General features: G+C 35.0%; 1 protein-coding gene across 8 annotated transcripts in view; it reads right to left on the reverse strand.

Moving 5' to 3' along the window:
- Positions 1–23,101, reverse strand: part of LOC145260676 (E3 ubiquitin-protein ligase TRIM9-like) — a 1,004,508-nt gene that overhangs the window by 163,845 nt on the left and 817,562 nt on the right. For all 8 annotated transcript variants that reach the window (XR_013864355.1, XR_013864356.1, XR_013864353.1 and 5 more), the window contains one exon: positions 9,125–9,263. Coding sequence is in view for 4 of the 8 variants with exons in the window: in XM_080119036.1 (XP_079975162.1) it covers positions 9,125–9,263 (139 nt within the window). In the remaining 4 variants the exon portion in view is untranslated. The remainder of the gene's footprint in view (positions 1–9,124; positions 9,264–23,101) is intronic.

A 23,101-nucleotide genomic window follows, 5' to 3' on the forward strand; every position in this document is an offset into this window, starting at 1 on the left:
GGAGTAATCAGTGCAGGGTTTCACCCTGAGATGAAGAAATACTTGAAGACGGGCAGAAAATATAAATATACATACATACATGATGATGATGATGATTGCAACTTCTTGTCAGACGAGTGCCACTCCCTCAGACATTTAAAATCCATGAGCCCAAATGCCTGAGGGAGTATCTATACAAAGATGATGTTACAGAGTCTTAGCTTTGTACGACAGCTAAGTCTCTCTCTCGGTTCAAAATGTTGAGATCCAGCAACAAGCAAGAGCAAGATAGCCAGCAACAAATTAAACTGCAGACCAGCTTAATGCGGGTAATGGTCTTCCGCTTTATGGTTTTTTAAATCAGAGATTTGCTTCTCCTAGAAAGGTTGCCTTCACCACGGCTTACGGGAGCCCTCTCCACCCCAATACACATATATACACACACACACACATGTATATATGTATGTATGTATGTATGTGTGTACATACATACATACATACAGAAGTGGGTGTACGAGTGCATATCTACGTTGATATAAAGAAATTACCTAAGCTAAGGGAAGATGGAGATCAACTTATTTTTAATCAACACCATGTAATGTATAAAGGTCAATTTTGGCATGTGCAGAGGTGCACTTTAAGTCGAGTTTCAAATACGTTTCATTCCTTTTCATTTTAACTCCTTAGCAGCTATTTTTACCGGCTAATAACCAATAGGAAGTTTATCCATAGATTCGAATCCTTTATATACCAAAATTCAAGTCTGTAAACAAAAAACAAAAAAAAATAACCATGGTTAGGTAGAGACTGTTCCGCAGTCACTTAGCCACACTGATGAGCTGTGAAACAGCGAAACAGTACTGTATGTGGATGACTATAATGCTCCCTGTCTTAGGTTGAGAATTTGAGAGTGATATACAAACTACCATTAGCGTATGAAGCGATGCTCTTTGTGTAAACAAATGGAGCTTAGGTACTTTGGACAATGTCAAAATATTGTTAATTCATTGCCCGCATAGCAGCAGTCGTATAGCTCAACGCCTCGTTTGGGCAATCGGGTTTCGATCCTAGCTTGAGGTTGTTGCTTGTCTAGCAGTACTGATGAGCTGTGATACAGTAAAACAGTGCTGCATGTGGATGACATTATATATATATATATATATATATATATATATATATATATATATATGTGTGTGTGTGCGCGTGACTAGGTAAAAACTATAGATATTCATATGCATATACACGTGCGTGTGTGACTGGGTACAATATTCTTGTTTTTAATTTTTTATCGCATTTTCACCCCAAACAAGACACGGTGCCACTTTGATGTAGCAGTCTACTATCTGGAACATAATTTGCAGGGATTCTATGTAGGGAGTTGAGCAGCAAGATGTCTGTGTACATTATACTTGAACTTCTGCATGTCAGTACAACATTAACTCGGAAGGGAATTTCAAAGTCTAACAGTCCGAGGGGAAAAAAACTATTAGAGTGGAAAGGCTTTCGTACACCTATGGATTTTTACTGTGCAGGGGCGTGACTTTGCTGTTTTTCGGGTGTATTTTCGTCAAAGGGGTACAAGAGTTTGTTTGTAGTTCGTCGGAGAGCACCTATTATTAAAATACTTGTAAAACAGGAAAAGGGGGGTTAAAAATTCGTCGATGGGACAGCGGTTGAAGCCTAGCTGATAGTGCGAGACCTGTTAGGTTGAGGACTCTCTTTTGAACCCTGGCTTAAAGGGAGAGAATAGTAGCAGATGTACTAGCCCATATGTGGCAACAGTACTCCCTACATTGGCGGATGGTGGTCTCGTAAAAGTACAGGATACTCTCAGACGTAAGTAACTTTCTAACACGGTAGAGGGAGCCCACGTTCTTTGCAGAAGGCTTGGCAATGCACTCGGTGTATCTGTTCCAACTCATGTTCCCCGTGAACGTTAAGCTGAGGATTTTAAACAAAGTACTTCCAAGTAATGTATCATTAGCGTTATATATATACTTGGAAGTACTTTGTTTAACATCCTCAGCTTAACGTTCACGGGGAATATGAGTTGGAACAGATACACCGAGTGCATTGCCAAGTCTTCTGCAAAGAACATGGGCTCTCTCTACTCTACATATATATATATATATATATATATATGTAGGTGTTTAATAATTATTATAGTAAAAAAAATAATTATAACAGCCCCTTAAGAAATTCGTTTCTTATCGTTGAGCACTTTCAGTTGAATTAAAAAGTCGGTCAACTGAGCTCTTATGCGTAGATCATCGTATAACGATTAGATCATTCTCTGACTGACGTAAATGAACATTTAAAAATTAAAATGTTTAAATTCGACGTTATTTCACGCGGTTAATGGTAGCCGAATGGATTAGGTCTTCGCTAAACCGAGTCAGAGATGCGTCGTGATGCCGGGTTCGAATCGGTCGACTGGTATTAATCGTGACACCCTGCACTGAAGATTCCCGAAAGGATGAAACACTAATGTCTGTAGGTATTCAATAATTATTATAGTAAACAAATAATTATATATATATATATATATATATATATATATATATATATATATCCACAGCTGAACCACCTTCACAGGCCACAAGAGCCAATAATGATTCCGAGTCCGGATGTGTCTTACTGACGAGCCCAAATGAGGGCGAAACTCGAGTCTTGGACTTTCGGTTCGTTGGCTCTTGTTGCCTGCGACGTTGGTTCGGCTGTGAAAATAATTATACATTTTCTCACCTCTCACACTTTCTGAACATTCTATTACTGATTACTGCCGAGGTTAGCTTGTCGGGGTGATATCATCCTTTATAAATTCCTACTGGTGTGACTTCAGCTTGGGTTAAAGCTAGTTTGATACCTCTTCCTTTGTTCGATATAAGGTAGGTTCTTTCCACTGTCGGATCTGTGCCGCAGGTTGTTTGATGTGTGTAAGTCAATAGACATTCTTGTGTGTGTGGCGTGTTTGCTCAGTTGGTAGATTGCTCGCCTAGCATGCAAGAGGCTCGGGTTTCAAATCTCGAGTCCGGATGTGTCTAACTGATGAGCCCAAATGAGGGCGAAACTTTAGTCTTGGACTTCCGGTTTTTTGGCTTTCTTGGCTCTTGTGGCCTGCGACGTTGGTTCGGCTGTGAAGAATAATTATGTATTCTCTCACTATCTGAGCATTATATATATATATATATATATATATATATATATATATATATATATATATATATATATAGTGTGTGTGTGTGTGTGACTGGTTAAAAAAAATACTACGCATCTCGAAAATAATCTGAAAATATTTTGTGTGAGTACATAATTATATGAAGTCATTAATATTTCTTTCTATAAACTTCAATATTTCAAAAGATTCAATTTAAAGATATTTGGGAAAAGGGGAATGGAGAAAAGCAATCCATGCAAATTTCCAATGATTTGATATTTTTTTTTTTTTTTTTCAAAATCGAATCTTTTCAATAATTAATGAAGTTAAATTCACGTTTTATTTCTCCGATTCAAACGAAAAAAAAAAATGGCGCCAATTATTTTGGTTCGCGCCATCGTCTTCCTTCTGTTCGAAAGCAACAAGGCAGAAAGATTCACACTGTGTTTGGTGATCAGCACCATTCTTCGAGAAATCCCTCCAGAGAATATGAAAAAAATATCAAATTCTATCGACTAAGCGAATAAGAAAAACGGTGTAATTGCCAGAAAATGTGTCTACTAAAACCGTGTATGCAAAAAAAAAAAAAGAAGCTTTTCTATACTATATTTTAACTTTGTCTGTCTGTCTGTCCGTTCCACTTTTTCTCAACCACTCAAGGAGAAATCCGGAATGACTGGAAATAATACAGATAAGTTTAGAGCACATGCAGCACCCGAATGGTCACCCATTTAGTACTGATCAGGTTCAGCGTTGCTTAACTTTGCTAATCAAGCTGCTACCAGTGTATCAACGTGGTTATGTCGTAATAGATAACAGTACACATTAGAGCAGTCCTCTGGTTATGCTAACATGTCAAAACATGTCCAAACACATTAATGTCTTTTCCAGCAACATTGGCAACGGATTTGATGTATATGTTACATTTCAGATCAAGAGTAAAGTTTAGCTTGTCAAAACATGGTGCCTCCACAATACGAGAGCCATTCATTTCAGTTGATGCCAGAGCGTTGAAGGTGGAAAGATAGAAGCTTGATATTTGATTCATTAAAATTAAACCAGCCACCCCCTTCCTTGTTCCATTTCGTGCTCAAGATCAGAAGAAAGAGAATCAGAGAGACCTTGGTCATTAATGGCCTCTTAAAATCTTGCTGTAGATGGTAGTGCCGTCTGCATGAGTACCTACGAATGACCTAAGAATGTGATTTGGGAGATCATTGATGAAGAACACGAAATACAGTTGTGCACACATGATCCCAGCATTATATATCATAGGTTAGCAAGGTTTCGACAATTATCGCGCAATTAATCGAGAATAGATACCTAACCCTTGCAGGCAGTTTTGTTCACTAATTCATAAGTAAAAATAATCTGATATGAGATTGGCAATACATTTTTTTTTTTTACATATGCATCACCACTTATCAAGGCCAAGAGGCCACTTGAGGATAAGGGTTAATGAATGTACAGTAGACAATTGGACAATAACGTGATACATTTTTTTTTACACAGGCATCACCACATTATCAAGTCCAAGAGGCCACTCAAGGAATAAGGGTTAAAGAGTGTACAGTAGAAATTTGGACAATATAGTAATCATTAGTAACGAAAATTTGGTAAATTTGATAACTTATATGGAACGGCATACAATATGATATCATAGTGAAAAGTTCGGACAACATTGAACAAATAGACTTTTCACAAATTTTATGAGGAGGTTTCTAAAACTTCTGAAGATAAATTAATGAATACAGATAGATTTTATTCTATCCTCATACTAATTATGTAGTAATCGGATATATATATTCTCGTAGAAATGACGTTTTATTATTGATCTATTTATTTGAGAAAGCGAAATATCGACTCTCCTATAAATAAGACAGTAGATACACATGTTGGAAATAAAAAAAATGATTATGTATCCAACATAAAATTTACACATTAGGCTCTACATCTTGTTTTCGTTGAGCGCAGGAGGCTTTGAGGCGACCTTATCCTCCACAATTGGACAATAACGTAATACGTGCATGCAATGTGATATCATATTGAAACGTTCGGACATCATTGGACAAATAGACTTTTCACAAATTTTATAAGAAGGTTTCTACAACTTTTGAAGGTCCTGGATATGACCTTAAACTATATCCAGTGGTGAGGCCCCAACTTGTGGGCTTTGGGGAGTGTGGAGCCACCCTTTAATTGCCATTGCTCCCAGGTCCACTCTGACCTGGGGTGGTAGTACCTGTTAGGGTTCCAACTATGGGGTAAATAGAAACTGACTTGAAAACAACAAATATATTCTATTAAAATTTTTTTCTTCAAGATCACTGGATTCGGCATTAAATAACCTGAAAGGGGTTGATATGCCGTTAAACAAAAACAACCAACCAACCAACAACTTCTGAAGATAAATTAATGAATACAGATGGATTTTATCCTATCCTCATAGTAATTATGCAGTAATCGGAAATATATATTCTCGTAGAAATGACGTTTTATTATTTATCTATTTATTTGAGAAAGTGAAATATCGACTCTCATATAAATAAGACAGTAGATACACGTGTTAGAAATAAAAAAAAATGATTATATATCCAAGATAAAATTTACACATTAGGCTCTACACCTTGTTTTCCGTTGAGCGCAGGAGGCTTTGACGCGACCTTATCCTCCCCTACAACATCATTTATGGATGGTGCAGCCTCGACCGGAATCAGTTTTTCACCCCTGTCCCGGATCGCAGGCTCCGTATGCATGCAAAAAAGGTCTACCTTTTTTTTTTTTACATGGGGTTCACCACTTATCAAGGCCTGAAGGCCACTCAGGGATAAGGGTTATTGCGCGTACAGTAATCAATGAGATAGTATTGTAGTAATCATTAGTATTGGGGGTTTTGATAGAGTGTCTTACTTAAGGGGGCAGTTTGTCAGGAGTTTGTTTATGTTGGATTTGAAGACGTCCAAGTTGTAGTCAGGTGGGAAACAGGCAAGCGGCAGAGAGTTCCACTGGCGTGCAGTTCTAAGAAAGAAGCTTTGCTCATGGAATCTACGTTTGGATTTAGGCACAGATAAAGAGTGGGGAAAATTATTGACAGTAGTTTCAGCCAGACGGGTGTTTCTCGTGAAAGATTGGCGGGACGAGGGATTGGAGCTCAGAAGAGCACCTGCCATGGAAATAACGATAAAGCAAAGACAGGCACGCAAAGTCTTCTTCGATAGGTCCGGATGCTTAAATTCTTATCAGCGTTCTCGGTTCGAGTGGCATCTCTGTGAAACCATCTACCTGATGAGGTCGTAAACCAGCCCACATTATAGGGCCTTTAAGGCAGCCTTGGACAAACAATAGTCGGGCCTCCACAGTTTTCCCATTTGTATAGTTTCTCTTTGTACATAGCCCCCGAAATTCTCACTGACTTTTCTCCCCTTGTTAATGGCAATCGCTTGTGCGTTTATTCTTTGCAAATTAAATAAATGAATGAATGAAAGTGCACATGAAGAATTACATTGCACTTTTAGCAATCGGTTAAATCTAAGTTATTAAGTTAGATCCATGTCCAAGGAACCTATATCTAAAATTTCAAGTGTTTAGACCCAAAAGTGTCGCAGGAGTTTGGTAGGGTTCTCAAAAGTTAAATCATTGAACTTTGATCCCTTAATTTCTGGCCGCAAACCGATCACATAGATTTTCCCAAATCTCAGTACCCTGTATATCAAATTTTGAGTCTGCAGACTAAAAATTGACAGAGTTATTGCGTAGGGAAATGTACACAGACACGTTCACTTTTATAGATATATAGATAAATTTTATCCTTCCTTCATTTCTTCATGATAATTCTGCAGTAAGATACGAAATAAAAACAGCCTTATAAACATGACACGGAGAACGAGTGATATATTTTAAAAATCAATGGAGTATTCACTTAAGTTCATGCATTATCAGAAAAATCAAAATTTGGCAAATTTCACAAGAAATTTTAAAGGAGGATTCAAGCAACTCTGAAGGAAGTTTATGAATATTGAGGAATTTTATTCTTTCTTCAGAGTAATTATACAATAAACAGCAATATTACAGGTTTAAAAAATAATTGTTTTCGTGTCCTTTTTATAAGACAGTAGGACCTAATGGGTTAAAATTAAAGTATGCTGCTACTAAACCTTACGTCTAGAATCCGTATTCTAATTTTGATTAAAATACATTAAATGATCTTGATTCTAGATAATGTCTAAGGGTTTAATGTCTTAAGAAGAAATTTAAACTCTGGGGAATCTTGCTAAGTTGATGTCTAATGAGTATATATAAAATTCAAAGCAAATGTGAATTATTTTTCAGATGAGAGGTTTGTGCCCATATTGTGCTCCTTAAAAGCTTTTATTAAAAAAAATCTGAAGAAACTGAAATTTAAAGACTGTTTAACCGTTGATGTTTAATTATTATACAATTTCATAAACAGGCGTGTACATTTTTTTCTTTCTTGTTAATCGTTCCTAGGCATGGTTCGTAATAGTAGCCGCTCACGTCCAAGTGGCGATATGCCTTGTTCGGAGAGAACGCGAGTGAAAAAAAAAAAAAAAAAAAAAAAATTCTAAAATAAACAGTAATATTGTATATTATCGTATAGGTTTTAAAAAGAAATTGTTTAGTGTCCTATACATAGAACAGTAAGACCAAGTGTGAAAACGAATATATACTGCTACTAAACCTTATATCTGGAATCCGCATTCCCATTTTGGTACTAAAATGCATTTAATGATCAGGAGTCTAGAAAATGTCTAAAACTTAAGGCTTAAGCTTAACGTGTCTTAAGAAGAAATTGAAATTCAGGGAATCTTGCTAAATTGATGTCCTATGAGTATATATAAAATTCAATACAAATCTGAAATATTTGAATTTTTCAGATAAGAGGTTTGTGCTCATGTGTCCCCTAAAACTCTTTAAAATAATCCAAAGATACTGAAATTTAGAGAATGCTTATTAGTTTATGTTTAAGCATTATAAAATTTCACGAAAATTAGTGTATATGAGTTATTTTTTATTACGGGCTGTTAACTATTCTGGATAAAACTAAAAGTAAATATAGACCTCATTCTCCATCCTTACTCCTAATGTTTCACACCATCAAACAAATGGAATTTTAACAAATTTCACAATTTTTAAGAGAGTTTTAGCAATCTCTGTTGGTTGGCTGTTATTGCTTTGCGGCATATCAACCCTTTTCAGGTTTTTAATGCGATTTTATAGAACATTTTTAATAGACTATTTTTATTTTTTTCAAGTTGGTTTCTATTTAACCAAGAGTGGACCTGGGAGCAATGGGTATTAAAGAGAGAGAGAAAGAGAGAGAGAGACACACACACATACAGAAAGAGAGAGAGACACACACAGAGGCACTCAGAGATAGACAGAGAGAGAGAGAGAGAGAGAGAGACAGACAGACAGACAGACAGACAGGGAAAGACAGAGACAGATTGTTTGTTTTTGTTTTACGGCATATCAACCCTTTTCAGGTTATTTAATGGCTATCAGGTTATTTAATGGTTATTTTTAATAGAATATATTTGTTTTTTTTCCAAGTCGGTTTCTATTTAACCAATAGTTGATACCCTAACAGGTACTACCACTCCGGGTCAGAGTGGACCTGGGAGCAATGGAAATTAAAGGGTGGCTCCACTCTCCTGAAAACCCGCAAGCTGATATAGTTTAAGGTCATATCCAGGACTACAAATCTCGGAGAAAATTTGATGAATATATATGAACTTTATCGTTTCTTCAGAATAAATCTACAGTAGGCAGTACTATTATATATATTATCTTATAGATTTAAAAAAGAAATTGTTTGGTCTTTTATTATTAGGGCAATTGGACCTAAAAGATTAAGACATTTTTCCCATAACTTAAGGTAATACAAAAATCTCATTTTTCAGGTATACAGTAGCCCTTCTAGTTTATTAATCCAACTTTCTGTTTAGAAATCATTTTGTATTTACTTACCTTCTGCCGTCTGTAGGCTGACCAATTCGCTAAAGATACTCTCGCCAGCATGGTTATGCGCCTTTACCCGGGCATTATAGATACTGTTAAAGTGTAAGCCATCCACTGTGCAAATCGTCTCTCGACCAACATAGACAACCTGAAAAACAACAAGAAAGCAAATTATAAATATAAAGGCGAAAATGTGTGTGTGAACGTTTTCTGTATGTCCGCAAAAGACTTTTTTAGGGGAGCGCTCGATCAGCTCACTCGTTCTTAAAACTTTTTATATGATGTCTAGATGATAATATGTACGACTTAACAACGAGGGGTCGCGCTTGTATTGAATTTGCCCGACTTTTAAACGCTATTTTTTCCAGATTTTTCGATCGCCTCGTGTTTCTTTCACTATTCGGTATAAAAAAAAAGCGAAACTCCAATTCGTATTGGCCGTGTCGTCTCCAGAAAGCGATGTAAACGGTTGGTCAATGTCGGCCTTTTCACTATCATATCAGATGATTGCTTTCATTTGGACAACGCTCCCATAATAAACGGGGGAGCTGCTTAACCAAGAGTGGACCTGGGAGCAATGGGTATTAAAGAGAGAGAAAGAGAGAGACCTACACATTCAGATTTTTAGATCACCTCGTGTTTCTTTCGCTATTCAGTATCAAAAAAAAACAGCGAAACTCCAATTCGCATTAGCCGGGTGGTTTCTAGAAACCGATGTAAACGGTTGTTCAATGTCGTTGTTTTCAACGATAAAACAAAGATAGGCTCGCAACGTCTCTTCTATGGGAGGGTTGCAGGGAAGAGAAAAGGGCATGCTTCACTAAGCCACGAAGTCTATTTTGTACTCTGTCAAGGCATGATAGGCTGTTTTTAGCAGCTCCTGCCCAGATATGGCAGCAATATTCCATCCTTGGGCATACTTGGCCTGATCTTCTCTTAGCACCTTTGGGGCAAACTTTGCGCAAATCTTCTAGATCTTCAGTTCCTTAGGAATAATTGTGTGTATAGTTCCCACACTGACAGCAAACTGTGCATTTATTGTCTCCATAGACACCCGACGGTGTTTATCTACGAACTTCTTTATTTGACCAATCGACTCTGGTATTCTGACATCCTTACTCCTACCACACCTCTCGTCATCCCTCGCAGATCCTCGCATTTTTTTGAATCTTGCATGCCACTAAAAATCTCGAGCATTAAGTACGATTGAGTGGCATTTTTTTTTCTAGTTAAAAACAACAGATTTTTATCAAAATATTCCCGAGTTCGACAATATACACCTGAAGAAGGTCGGAGGTTACATCGACCTAAACATGGTGAAAATCACTCTCAAGATGAAAACAGTAGTCCGATGAAACCAAAATTATGCAAATAACCAATCGTCATCTAAAAAAAATGTAGAAACGTCAAATTTTGTTACCTATCGTTCTTCTAGAATGTCCTCACATCCAGATTGCATTTTGGAAATCACCAGCTGTGATAATCAAGCTTTAGAAGTGTGTATTTCAATTCCTGCTGTGGCTGTTCATTTAAACGTAAAATCATGAAAGTTTTTCAGTCATCGCATAAGATGTATAGCAATGACATACTTTATTTTAAGTCTCTATGATGAATTTAAATGGCTGTACAAAGAGAGAGAGAGAGCCTGGAAACTTATTTAAATCACCTCATCTATTTCATAAACGGTAAAATGGGCGCGAGCATTTGTGTATGTTCACAAAAGCCTTTTTGATGGGGGTTCTTGCGTCGGTTAGATTCCCCGGTAAGTTTTTGCATTCTTACCAGATCATAATATCTCCGATTAGCAAACAGACATTGTCTCTATCTTTTTTTAGATCGAGTTAAACAAATTCCCATCTTGTCAGTTAATTGTTTGTCTTTTTTGTATAAATAAAGCGAAACCATTCGAACGTAATCGCCTGGCCTTCGTGCCGGGTAGGCCCTGTTTTGTAATTGATCCTTAATCAATGTAAGAGAAAACTTTCATACTGAGACAATTACTATTTAATTGGATACTGCCAGAGTGCCCCCTTTTTGGGGAAGCTGGTTTCCCCCTCTCCCTACATTAAAAACAACCTTCGTTTGGAGGTTTAAAAGCAACAAAATTTCTGCAATGATCTTTTTGATTGACTACGTTTAATTTGAACGCTAAACACTTCCGATCGCGTCATGGAGTAGCGGTAAGACGTCAGATTTTTTTTTTTCACTTTCCTTTCCGCTTTCGCGTCACGGGTTCGAGCCTCCCTGCCTACCCTTTTCTTTTGTTTTTTTGCTCAACGTACACCTTCAAACACACGGGCAACACCGGGTACCAAGGCCAGTATCATTATAAATGTAAACTGCATGTCATCGTGTATAGGTCGAGTTTTTCAGTTATTTTTAGTTCACCCCATTCTCTGAGAAGATTAAATAATGTAGTGTAAAATATGTAGTGATGAAATCATACTGTAGGCGTTTCCTTCTTAGAATGGTGTAGTAATTGTGCTAGCGGAAACGAAACACATTTCCTAGTCATTATCTTGGAACTGTGATACACCTACAGGTTCAGCCTTAAATCCTGGTAAGATATATCAGAAATAACAGATAGAAATAGTTTATACACTATCCGCTAGCTATATACCTAGAAAACAGAGCTATTAAACTTGATATAATGAAATGTGGCCGGAAGGAGTAAACGTTAGTGTCCCTAATGATTTGACCAATCGACTCTGGTATTCTGACATCCTTACTCCTACCACACCTCTCGTCATCCCTCACAGATCCTCGCATTTTTTTTAATCTTGCATGCCACTAAAATCTGAAGCATTCAGTACGATTGAGTGGCATTTTTTTTTTCTAGTTAAAAACAACAGATTTTTATCAAAATATTCCCGAGTTCGACAATATACACCTGAAGAAGGTCGGAGGTTACATCGACCGAAACATTGTGAAAATCACTCTCAAGATGAGAACAGTAGTCGGATGAAACGAAAATAATACAAATAACCAATCCTCAACTAAAAAAATGTAGAACCGTCAAATTTTGTAACATATCCTTCTTCTAAAGTGTCCTCGCATCCAGATTGCATTTTTGGAAATCACCAGCTGTGATAATCAAGCTTTAGAAACAGACCTGAGATAGGAGTCACCACTTATCAAGGCCAGGAGGCCACTCAATGATTATTGAGTATACAGCAGTCAATGGGATAATATTGTACCTATTTACAAGGCTTCCCCACGGGACAGAGTTAGACACCAGAGTCGTTTTTTAACGCGGAGAAAAGGTACAAAAATAAAAAAAATTGTGTCAGTCGTGAAGGATTGCTCCTCTACCGAAAGAGAACAAGATATGAGAGTGCAGCATCTGAAGAACAGATACTACACTTGAATCTTGGCCAAAAGGTTGTTAGTAGTGGAAATTTGGTAAATTGAATTACTTAAGGAGAGTTCAACAAGTTTACATTGGACTTGAAGACGACCAAATTGTAGTCAGCTGGAAAGCAGGCAAACGGAAACGAGTTCCACAAGCGTGCAGTTCTAAGAAAGATTTGTTCATGAACTCTACGTTTAGGTTTAGGCACAGAGTGGGGGAAACTATTGATATTTATTTCAGCGAGACGGGTGTTTTTCATGAGAGTTTGATGAGGAGGGAAACCATAGATTGGAGCTCAGACGCGCACTTGCCATAAAAATAACGATAAAGCAGAGACAGGCTCGTGGCGCCTCTTCTGTGGAGGAGAGAGGTTGCAGGAAAGAGAAAAGGGCATTCTCCATTAGGCTACGAAGTCTATTTTTAAACTCTGTCAAGGCAGAAGAAGGCCTTTCTAGCAGTTCCTTGGACGTACCTGTCTTTTAGGGAATTACATCAGCATCAATCTTAAGAAATTCCCCATAATTCTAGTACTAATAGGAGCAATAGAACTCATGAATAAGAATTTCTAAAACTATCTGGTGAACCAAGTGCAAGAATTTCTAAAACTATCGAGTGAACCAAGTGCAAGAGAGACCCAAACAATTACATTTAAAGAGACGGTTTAAATCTGTAGAAAGATCTCTTGATCCTCGACCCCCACATCAAGATCAACAGAAATTAGACGATTCCTGTAATGACCTGGTGCCTGTTGCTTGCGGTGTAATGCCGGTCCTGTGCAGTTCTAGGAGGTCTATCATCCTAGACATTACCTTTTCTCTTTGATATGGGTTTTTTTCATTGATAATCGCATGAGGCTCCCTTACCGGTGAATACCCGCCGGGGCTTATTCGGGCGAATTTTTTTTTTTTTTTTTTTTTTTGGCAGATCGGACTGCCACACTTATGGTGGCGCTGCTTTTTCAATCCCTACTTTTTAACCTTGGTGCCACAGTTCTTGGAGTGAGAGAAAGAACAAAGTGTCCTCTCTGTTGGAGATTTTGAAATCCGATAGGATGCTTCATAGCCCCCTTCCCCTCCAGCAAAAACAAAATGGGAAGAAATTTTAGTATAGCGCATTTGTACTGTTTCTCTTTAGTAGTCTTGACACGGCTGTCTTTTGCGCACGTGTAAAGCGTCGTAAACGGATACGAATGGTAAGCATATATTGGTAATAATATAAATAAATCTCAACGTACGTGCATTCGGATAATGTTTAAGGGATGCTGGGAATTCCATCTCTCTCTCTATATATCTTTCGACAAAGATGGTTTGCATTTTGGGGTTGAGATGAGATACCGAAACTTTCTTCGTCTGTGTATCGACTTTCCTTCTTTCTCACCACGACCGAACGGAATTCTACCTCAACCATTAAAACTTATACCATTACAACCATCAAACGCCAAACAGCCCCCCTCCTCATCTTTTGAACAAGTTCAACCCCTTTTTTTCTGTTTAGCGGTGATTTGAGTTTAGTTCGTTGGGGTGGGTGTCTGTTTATATACTCAACAGACAGTTTGATGAGTCAATTAGCGAATCTCCTTTGAAAGTTTGCAGGGTTTCTTTCGCACCTTTAAACGGAATCAAGGGCACCGGCTCAACTTCAGTCGTCCCTTCCCCTCAATCTTTGACAAGATAAAACCTTTGATTCTGGCATCGGAAGAAAACTTCATTAATCACGCCAAACATATTTTTTTATCTACTAACCAGTTACCAATTCTCATAGGCCACTCGAGGATAATGGTTACATGAGAATGTTCGTGAGGACGACGAAACAACAAATTGAGGATTGGTAACAATGGTTGTGATTGGCCAGAGGTTAGATGATTTAATAGGTTGACCACATGGTCTAAGTGGTCAAAATTTGATTTGAAAAGTAACTTGTGTGATTAGTAGAACAGTTATTATCACACTGACGATCTCGAAAAGGATGAAACATATGTCATTTAGATGTTTGCTATAGCTTTTTATCTTAGCAAACATCTAAATGACTATTTTAACCACAGTTCCTGATTTCAAAAAACGAAAAATTAAAAGATTCATCTGCCTTACTTTTAATGCTAGGTTTATTTATGGTGTCTTTTAAATTCAATAAAAACCCTTCAAAATTTGCTGATGAGGAGACCTTGCTTATCAAAAAACTATATATAATTATTGTACATAACTTGATGTATACCACAATAAAAAGCATTGTTTTCCGAAACGATCGTACAGATAATTGATTTTGTTGTTGTTCCTTCTTATGAAACGGATTTTTAATTTAATTAAAATTTGATTTTTAAATTTTAAATTATCAATCATATTACTTATATATATATATATATATATATATATATATATATATATATATATATATATATATATATATATATATATATATATATATTAGTTTTCGGAAGATTTGGGGGAATCGGAAAAATACATTCATATTTTCCGATGCCAAAACGATTCTTTTGTCTTTTTTGTATTTGATTTTGTTTAAAGCAAAATCTTCCATTGCTGGTAATAATAAAATAATAGTTATTGATTTTAAATTACGAGTAAAGCTAAAATCGATAAACTGTCCACAAAAGTATATTTTTACGTTTCGGAAAATATCTGCATATCTATGTGTTTTTACGAAAATCAGAGGAAATAACTATCTCATAGTTTAATAATTAGAGATTTATGAAGTATCGGAATCGGTAATTGTATCGGAAGTGGTAATTTAGCACGGAATCAGTAATTGTATCGGAATCGGGAAAAATATTGGAATCGTCCGATCACTACTATATGACTTGTATGTAATGTACTGAGTTCGTGTAATCCAGTAAATTTGCATATAGCAATAAGTTATCAGCCAAAAAGATATGATTTAGAAATTAAGCTACAAAATTATCATATTTCATAATTGAGCATTAATATAAGATTTTTTTTTTTCCGGAGGTTACCTCCAGAGTAAATGTTTTTCACGCACTCTTTTCCGTTGAAGGAATTTTTCTTTTTCTTTAAACAATGTTCTATTGTCAAGAGTGTTTTTATTCATAATGTCTGAAGAAATGCTGGTTTTGTGAAAATTTTCAAACGCCATAATGTTTGAAACTGTCGTTCTGGCATGGAAACAATTATAACGTAAAATGAAATACACTTTTTGTTGCTATCAACACCCTTTTTGAAGTTATGATTTTGCTTATATATATATATATATAAATATATATATATATGTATATATATATATATATTTATATATATATATATATATATATATAAATATATATATATGTATATATATATATATATATATATGTATATATATATATATATATATAAATATATATATATATGTATATATATATATATATATAAATATATATATATATATGTATATATATATATATGTATATATATATATATATATATAAATATATATATATGTATATATATATATATATGTATATATATATATAAATATATATATATATATATATATATATATCTCACTACTGATGCAATTCTCTATCTGTATAAAAGCCAAGTACGTCCAAGGATGGAGTACTGCTGCCACATCTGGACAGGAGCAGCTAAGAACAGCCTATCCTGCCTTGACATAGTACAAAATAGACTTTGTGGTTTAGTGGGGGATGCCCTTTTCTCTTCCCTGCAATCTCTCTCCCACAGAAGAGACGTTACGAGCCTTTCTTTGTTCTATCGTTATTTCCATGGCAGGCGCTCGTCTGAGCTCCAATCCCTCGTCCCCCCTCGCCAATCTTTCACGAGAAACACCCGCCTGGCTGAAACTACTGTCAATAATTTTCCCCACTCAATTTTCTGTGCCTAAATCCAAACGTAGATTCCATGAGCAAAGCTTCTTTCTTAGAACTCTCTGGAACTCTCTGCCGCTTGCCTGTTTCCCACTTGACTACAACTTGGACGTCTTCAAGTCCAACATAAACAAACTCCTGACAACCCCCCCTTTAAGTAAGTCACTATCAAAACCCCCAATACTAATAATTACTACAATACTATCTCATTGATTACTGTACACGCATAAACCCTTATCCCTGAGTGGTCTTCGGACCTTGATAAGTGGTCACCCCTTGTATATATATATATATATATATATATATATATATATATATATATATATATATAACTTTATTCGATTGGCAAAATTTTGGAATAATTATAAAAAAGTGAACCATCGCGTAAATTAAATCAACTAAAAAATGGAAAACGGGGTGAGGAAAAGAAAAAAAATATATATAATGGGGTAAGTTATATGTACAATTAAATAAAATAAATAAGTCGATTAAAAAACGATCGTTAAATACACCCAAATCGCTTTTCGTTCAGACTAACATTTTCAAGGGTCATAAGTCTGAAAATTATTATTTTTTAGAATATTTGGTAGTGGTATGGAGTAAGAGCGGAGAGGAGGTTAAGAAAAAAAAACCTGACTACCCAAATAATTCTAATTGAAGCCGGAGGTTTCTCTGCTTGCACAAAGTAGGGGGGTTAGCAATGATGGCAAGTGCTTCGAGGACAGACAGGTGGAACTTTGTGCGTCCTCGGTACAAAACAGAAAAACACCCCGGATAATTTTCAGACTTATGACCCTTGAAAATGTTAGTCTGAACGAAAAGCGCTTTGGGTGTATTTTAACGATCTTGTTTTTAATCGACTTATTTATTTTATTGAATTGTACATATAACTTGCCCCATTATATATATATATTTTTTCTTTTCCTCATCCCGTTTTCCATTTTTTAGTTGATTGATTTTACGCGATGGTTCACTTCTTTATAATATATATATATATATATATATATATATATATATATATAAAGCATTTACATGAAGCGGAATCGGTTTGTATATACAAATTGTAAGGGATTAAAAAATCTTTCTCATAATAAAGTTCGTTTTTTTTATAATAAAGAGAATCTTTTTTATATATTAATTTTGTAACTTTTGGAAAAAGGCCTAGCTCAATGAATGCCCTTTTATTTGGTTCCAGAGCATATATCTTAGGAAATGAGAAGGAACGGCCTAGTATGTCGGTTATATAAACTATGTAAGTTACCCAAAATGATGTTTTTATAAGTATTTAAGGTAAAGCTCTGATGAGTACGTGACTAAATATGCAGCAATACCATAATTTTGCAGACTTGTAATATTGTAATAGATACGTTTTCAAAAGTAATAAATGACCAATTGAGAAAACCTGATATTTGGAACAGGAGAATTATTATACTACACTCTATACACACACAACACACACACACATATATATATATATATATATATATATATATATATATATATATATATATATATATATATATATAATCCGCCCCACTTTATCAACTAAGCTTTAGCCCCTGTCGCATCGTCGCAATGTTGCATCACTGTGCCTGTTTTACAAATATTTTAATGGAATGTGTTCTGATGAACTTGTTTCACTTGTACCCCCTCGACATATATATCCCCGAAAACTCTCTTAGCAATAAGATCTCACCCCTTCACTGTTGTTGTCCCTAAATACCAGAAATATTTCTATTCTAATACTTTCTTCCCTCGAACAGCTAGACTTTGGAATTCCTTTCCTGTTGCCTGCTTCCCTTGCTGTACTGATAGGCAGAAGTTTTAATTTAACATAAGTAAACATCTTGTTAATCTTCCCTAGACATGGCCCCAAATAGTAGCCCCTTACGTCAAAGTGGCGATATACTTTGTAAGGGGCGAACATGAGTAAAAAAAAGAATATATATATATATATATATATATATATATATATATATATATTAGAGAGAGAGAGAGAGAGAGAGAGAGAGAGAGAGAGAGAGAGAGAGAGAGAAAGAGAAATAAAAAGTGGATGAAACGCGAATATTCAGTGTAGCTTAATCGCTATATATATTTTATAAATATGCGCCTGAGGAATCCTAGAGTGGATGAAACGCGGAATATTCAGTGTAGCTTAATCGCCATATATGTTTTATAAATATGCGCCTGAGGAGTCCTAGAGTGGATGAAACGCGGAATATTCAGTGTAGCTTAATCGCTATATATATTTTATAAATGACTAACTAGCTCTACTACGTATTGAACACTTTGGAAGTAAATACTTAAAGTTTACACATAAATCTATACTTTCGTATATTAATTTTATGTGAGTAAATTAAGTAGTTTATATATATATATATATATATATATATATATATATATATATATATATATATATATATATATAATGCGTGTGTAAATGCCTTTCTGTAGCTTCCTGGAAGTTAAAGTAAACTTGAGTGATTATAAAATAGTGCTCAGTATCAGGAAGAGCTGTATAATAGTATAAAACATTTTATGCAAACATTATTCGCTACATATGTGCATACACGTTTCATATACCATTTCCTTTAAAATGGAGTCCCCTTAGACTTTCATATAAACTGAGTTGAAATACGTTTGATGATGGTGGATTTCGAATCAAATCTCAGCTAAAACATATCTTCAAATGTACAGTCAATAATGTACGTATAAATAAAGTCACACACATATATATCACTCTGATAATTCCCGAAAGGGTGAAACACTAGTGTATGTAGTTATGAAAAATAATTATTATAGTAATATTTATACTAGCCCTTTTAAGAGCTCCGTTCTTACTGTTGAATATTAGAAATGAAATTAGTCGGTCACTTAAGCTTACGTGTGCAGATCATGATCTTATGAACATAATATTGCTCTTTGCTGTCTGGAATGACTTTTGCGCTTTGTATAAATGTTAATGTGTATGTAAAGTCCGTGGGTTGTAGGGTGGTATGGAACTTTGATTAATTTCGGGAGAAAGGGACCTCCCTTTTACAAAATAGAAAACAAAAGTAAATACAATACTTTCATGATTCTGGTCTTCGTCGCATTGTTTTTGGCTTTTAAAACTTATATATATATACCCGAATAAGTGTTTCATGGTAAACAACTGATGATCCCTATAAAACTTATGACTATTATGAATTCTAGAAAGCAAGTTGATTCAGCGATTATTGCAGGAGATTAAATGACTTACTGAAAAAAATTCCCAACAAAAGACTAAAAAAACAAAAAGTATATACTTTTCAAGGTTAAAAATCTTCTAAGCATACACACACACACACACACACATTATATATATATATATATATATATATATATATATATATATATATATATATATATATATATATATATATATACCACTTTGTTATTTCAGGTATCAGAGTTTGGAAATATGAGCCAAGATAAAGAGTTGAAAAGGAGAAGAAGGACTGCATTGTTGTCTTTGACGTCGTTCTTATCAATCGAAAGTATCGTTTTTCCGGTCGTTTCACGACAATCGCTCTTTGAATTCTTGACACGTTCAACTCAAATCCTCCGCAGAGTGATGCGTTTCCCGACGCGCAACCAAAACAAGAGTCGATAATGTTTTGTTGCAAACGACCGAAGCGGAAAATTCTCTCATATTAATTTGCCTGTGTGGCGGCATTGTAGACGCGCAGACAAGTAGAACACTTTTAACCCATTTCAAGGGAGATTTCTTATTATTCCTTTAAACGGTTAATCGTTTATATAACGATACGTTCGGAATATCGTTTTTTTTTTCTATGCGTGTATATCGGTTTACTCTTTGTATTTTTCAAGAGTATCTTTCATTGTCATATATGATTCACCTGCCTTCCCACTACGGCTGTGTGCGGCTCAATGTTGAATTTAATGTAAACTATGATTATTATTACTACTACTACTACTACTACTACTACTACAAAAAAAAAAAAAAAAAAAAAAAAACATGACTAGTAAACGATCAACCTACAAAAAGAAACATTGTTTGTTTGTTTGTTTAACCAGCGCATCAACCTTCTTTGGGGTTTTTAATGCTGTATATAAGCTTTTAAATTTCTTTATACTTTCGGAATCGATTTTCGCTGTGTATATTCGCCTTACTCTTTTCTTTTTCTGAATGTGTGTTTATTTATTTATTTATTTTTTTTTTTTTAATAATTAATGCATCAAATAGCTGGAAAACTGACCCCCCCCCGACGAAATCTCCATCAGTAAAGGGTTAGATATTTGTTTAATGTTTCTACATATATCATTTGAATGTAGCAACAAGTCATGGGGACATATGCAAGAAAGAACAGTTGAAAACATCATCAATCAATGATAATGCACTTTCTAAATATACTAGCCTGGGAGCCCGGCGTTGCCCGGGTGTTTGGAGGTTTATGTTGAGCACAAAAAAAAGAAGAAAAAAGCGGTCAATTTTTTTTAAAATTTAACCCTTGTTATGACTCGGTAACATTTATTTTCTGGGGCTCAAGTTATTAAGTTAGATCCATGTCCATAGAACCTATATCTAAAATTTCAAGTGTTTAGACCCAAAATTGGCGGAGGAGTTTGGCAGAGTTCTTAAAGGTGAAATCGTTGAACTTTGACCCCTTAAAAGACAAATTTCTGGCCGAAAATGGATTACAAAGATTTTCTCAAATCTCATTACCCTGTATATCAAACTTTGAGTTTGTAGACTGAAAATTGACAGTGATATTGTGTAGGGAAATGTATACAGAGAGACTGACAGACACACACACAGACACTTTCACTTTTATAGATATATAGATAAATGAAAATGATCGGGAGAGAGAAATCAAGAGAGATAGGTAGTCCTAGGTGTATCAGAATTTTTGTAGGAATTTTTATCACCCCTAAAACGAAACTGCGAATAAAATACAAAAAAAACTCGTAATTTCTCCTTTAAAAGTGGGTTGTTTATTTTCTTTATGGATTATACTTCCAAAATAAACTAATAAAGTTGTTTTAAAAGTAATAGAAATATTTTTTTTATTTAAAAAAAAACTAATGAATTTTACGAACTCAATATTTTTCAATTTTTAAACTTTAAAAATCTATCAAAGTTTTTCTATTGATTCTATTTTTACGATATTTTCAGGATCAATGGGAAATTTTATGGTCTTTCCAATAAACTAAATATAATATTTTAGACAAACGTTTTTTTTTTATTCTCGCCCCCCCCCCCATTTTCAAGTGTCTATTAAAAAGTAAATAATTAATTTACTAACCAAAGTTTTACATATCACAAATTTAATAGAAAAGGTCAATAAATAATATATTCAAATTTAAAACAAAAAAGTAGTGTTTTTTTTTAGAAATTTACTGTAAAGTTCGAAGTTTAAAACCTTTTTTTTTAACCACGTTGTTTATTTTTTCTGTTTTTTTTTAATGAAACCTTGGTCCTTGCTCCTTTAATTGAAAAAAAAAGATAGAGCTTGAATTACATTTTTCGAGTAGTTATAAGCTTGGAAAGACGGGGGTCGAATAATTCACGCCTCCCATTTTGAAATGTCTTTTAAAAAGTAAATAATTAATTTACTCACCAAAGTGTTATATATCACAAATTGAGGAGAAAAGGTCAATAAATAATATATTCAAATTGAAAACAAAAAAAGTAGTGTTTTTTTTTTAGAAATTTACATGTAAAGTCCGAAGTTTAAAACCTTTTTTTTTTTTTAAACACGTTTTTTTTTTTTTTTTTTTTTTAAATGAAACCTTGGTCCTTGCTCCTTTAATTGAAAGAACAATTAGGGGTTGAATTACATTTTTCAAGGAGTTATAAGCTTAGAAAGACGGGGTGGAATTATTCAATATTTTTCACGAAATTTCTGACACACCTAGTCCTGCGCGTTATTGATTAATTCCCATTATATTGATACAATTATATTTGTGTACATTTGAACATATAACATTCGCCTTGCGCGGTTTGTCTTGGCTTCACTTTTCCTAAAAGTCGGTTTCAGAAAGAAAGAACAACGCACCTGAAAGAAACTTTTTTAGCTGCCGAACCAAGATGAAATTCCATCAGGCGACGAGCAGTAAAATAACTCTGAAATGTTGTTATGTTCGCCATTAACTTGTCACTGTTTCTTTCTCAAAATAGACAGGAGGCATGGATGCACGCATGTGGGCCGGTCGTGTACGGAAGAACCGTAGACGCGCTAATGCATGGGAACCGCGTGTAATGGCGACAGCAGAGGATGAGGATGTCATCGAATATAGAAGTGAACTCAGCAACCTACTCAAATAGAAAACCTCCATCACTTGCAGCATTTTTCATGCTCTCCTTTCTTTCGAGGGTAGCTCCAAAAGTAAAGCCTCCTATTTTTTTTAACTAAAATAGTTGATACGCTATATCACGTAGAAATACAATGTACGTAGTACAATTAAAACAAACGACCTTTTTGAGCTCCAGCATTTATTTATTTTTTTACATAGCCACACTATTCTTAATGTCTGCTATTGCATGGATAAGAAAGGATTGCAAAGTACATTGTTATGATGATTTAACTTATTCATTCATTGTTATATACTGGTTCGTATGGCGGTGACGTCTATTTTATCAGCACCCAGCCTGTATTTTCACTATCCGAGATTTTTGAATATCTCGATAGAGATAGAGATAGTTCGTTTGACATTGATGCCTATATGTTTGTTGTAAGTCGTCTAGTGAATGGAATGACCGCTGTTCATTTATCAATGAATAACGAGACGCTATGTTTTAAAACAACTTTGTTTA

Source organism: Euprymna scolopes, chromosome 36, assembly GCF_053919585.1.
Source record: "Euprymna scolopes isolate OS-2025 chromosome 36, ASM5391958v1, whole genome shotgun sequence".
NCBI lineage: Eukaryota > Metazoa > Mollusca > Cephalopoda > Sepiida > Sepiolidae > Euprymna > Euprymna scolopes.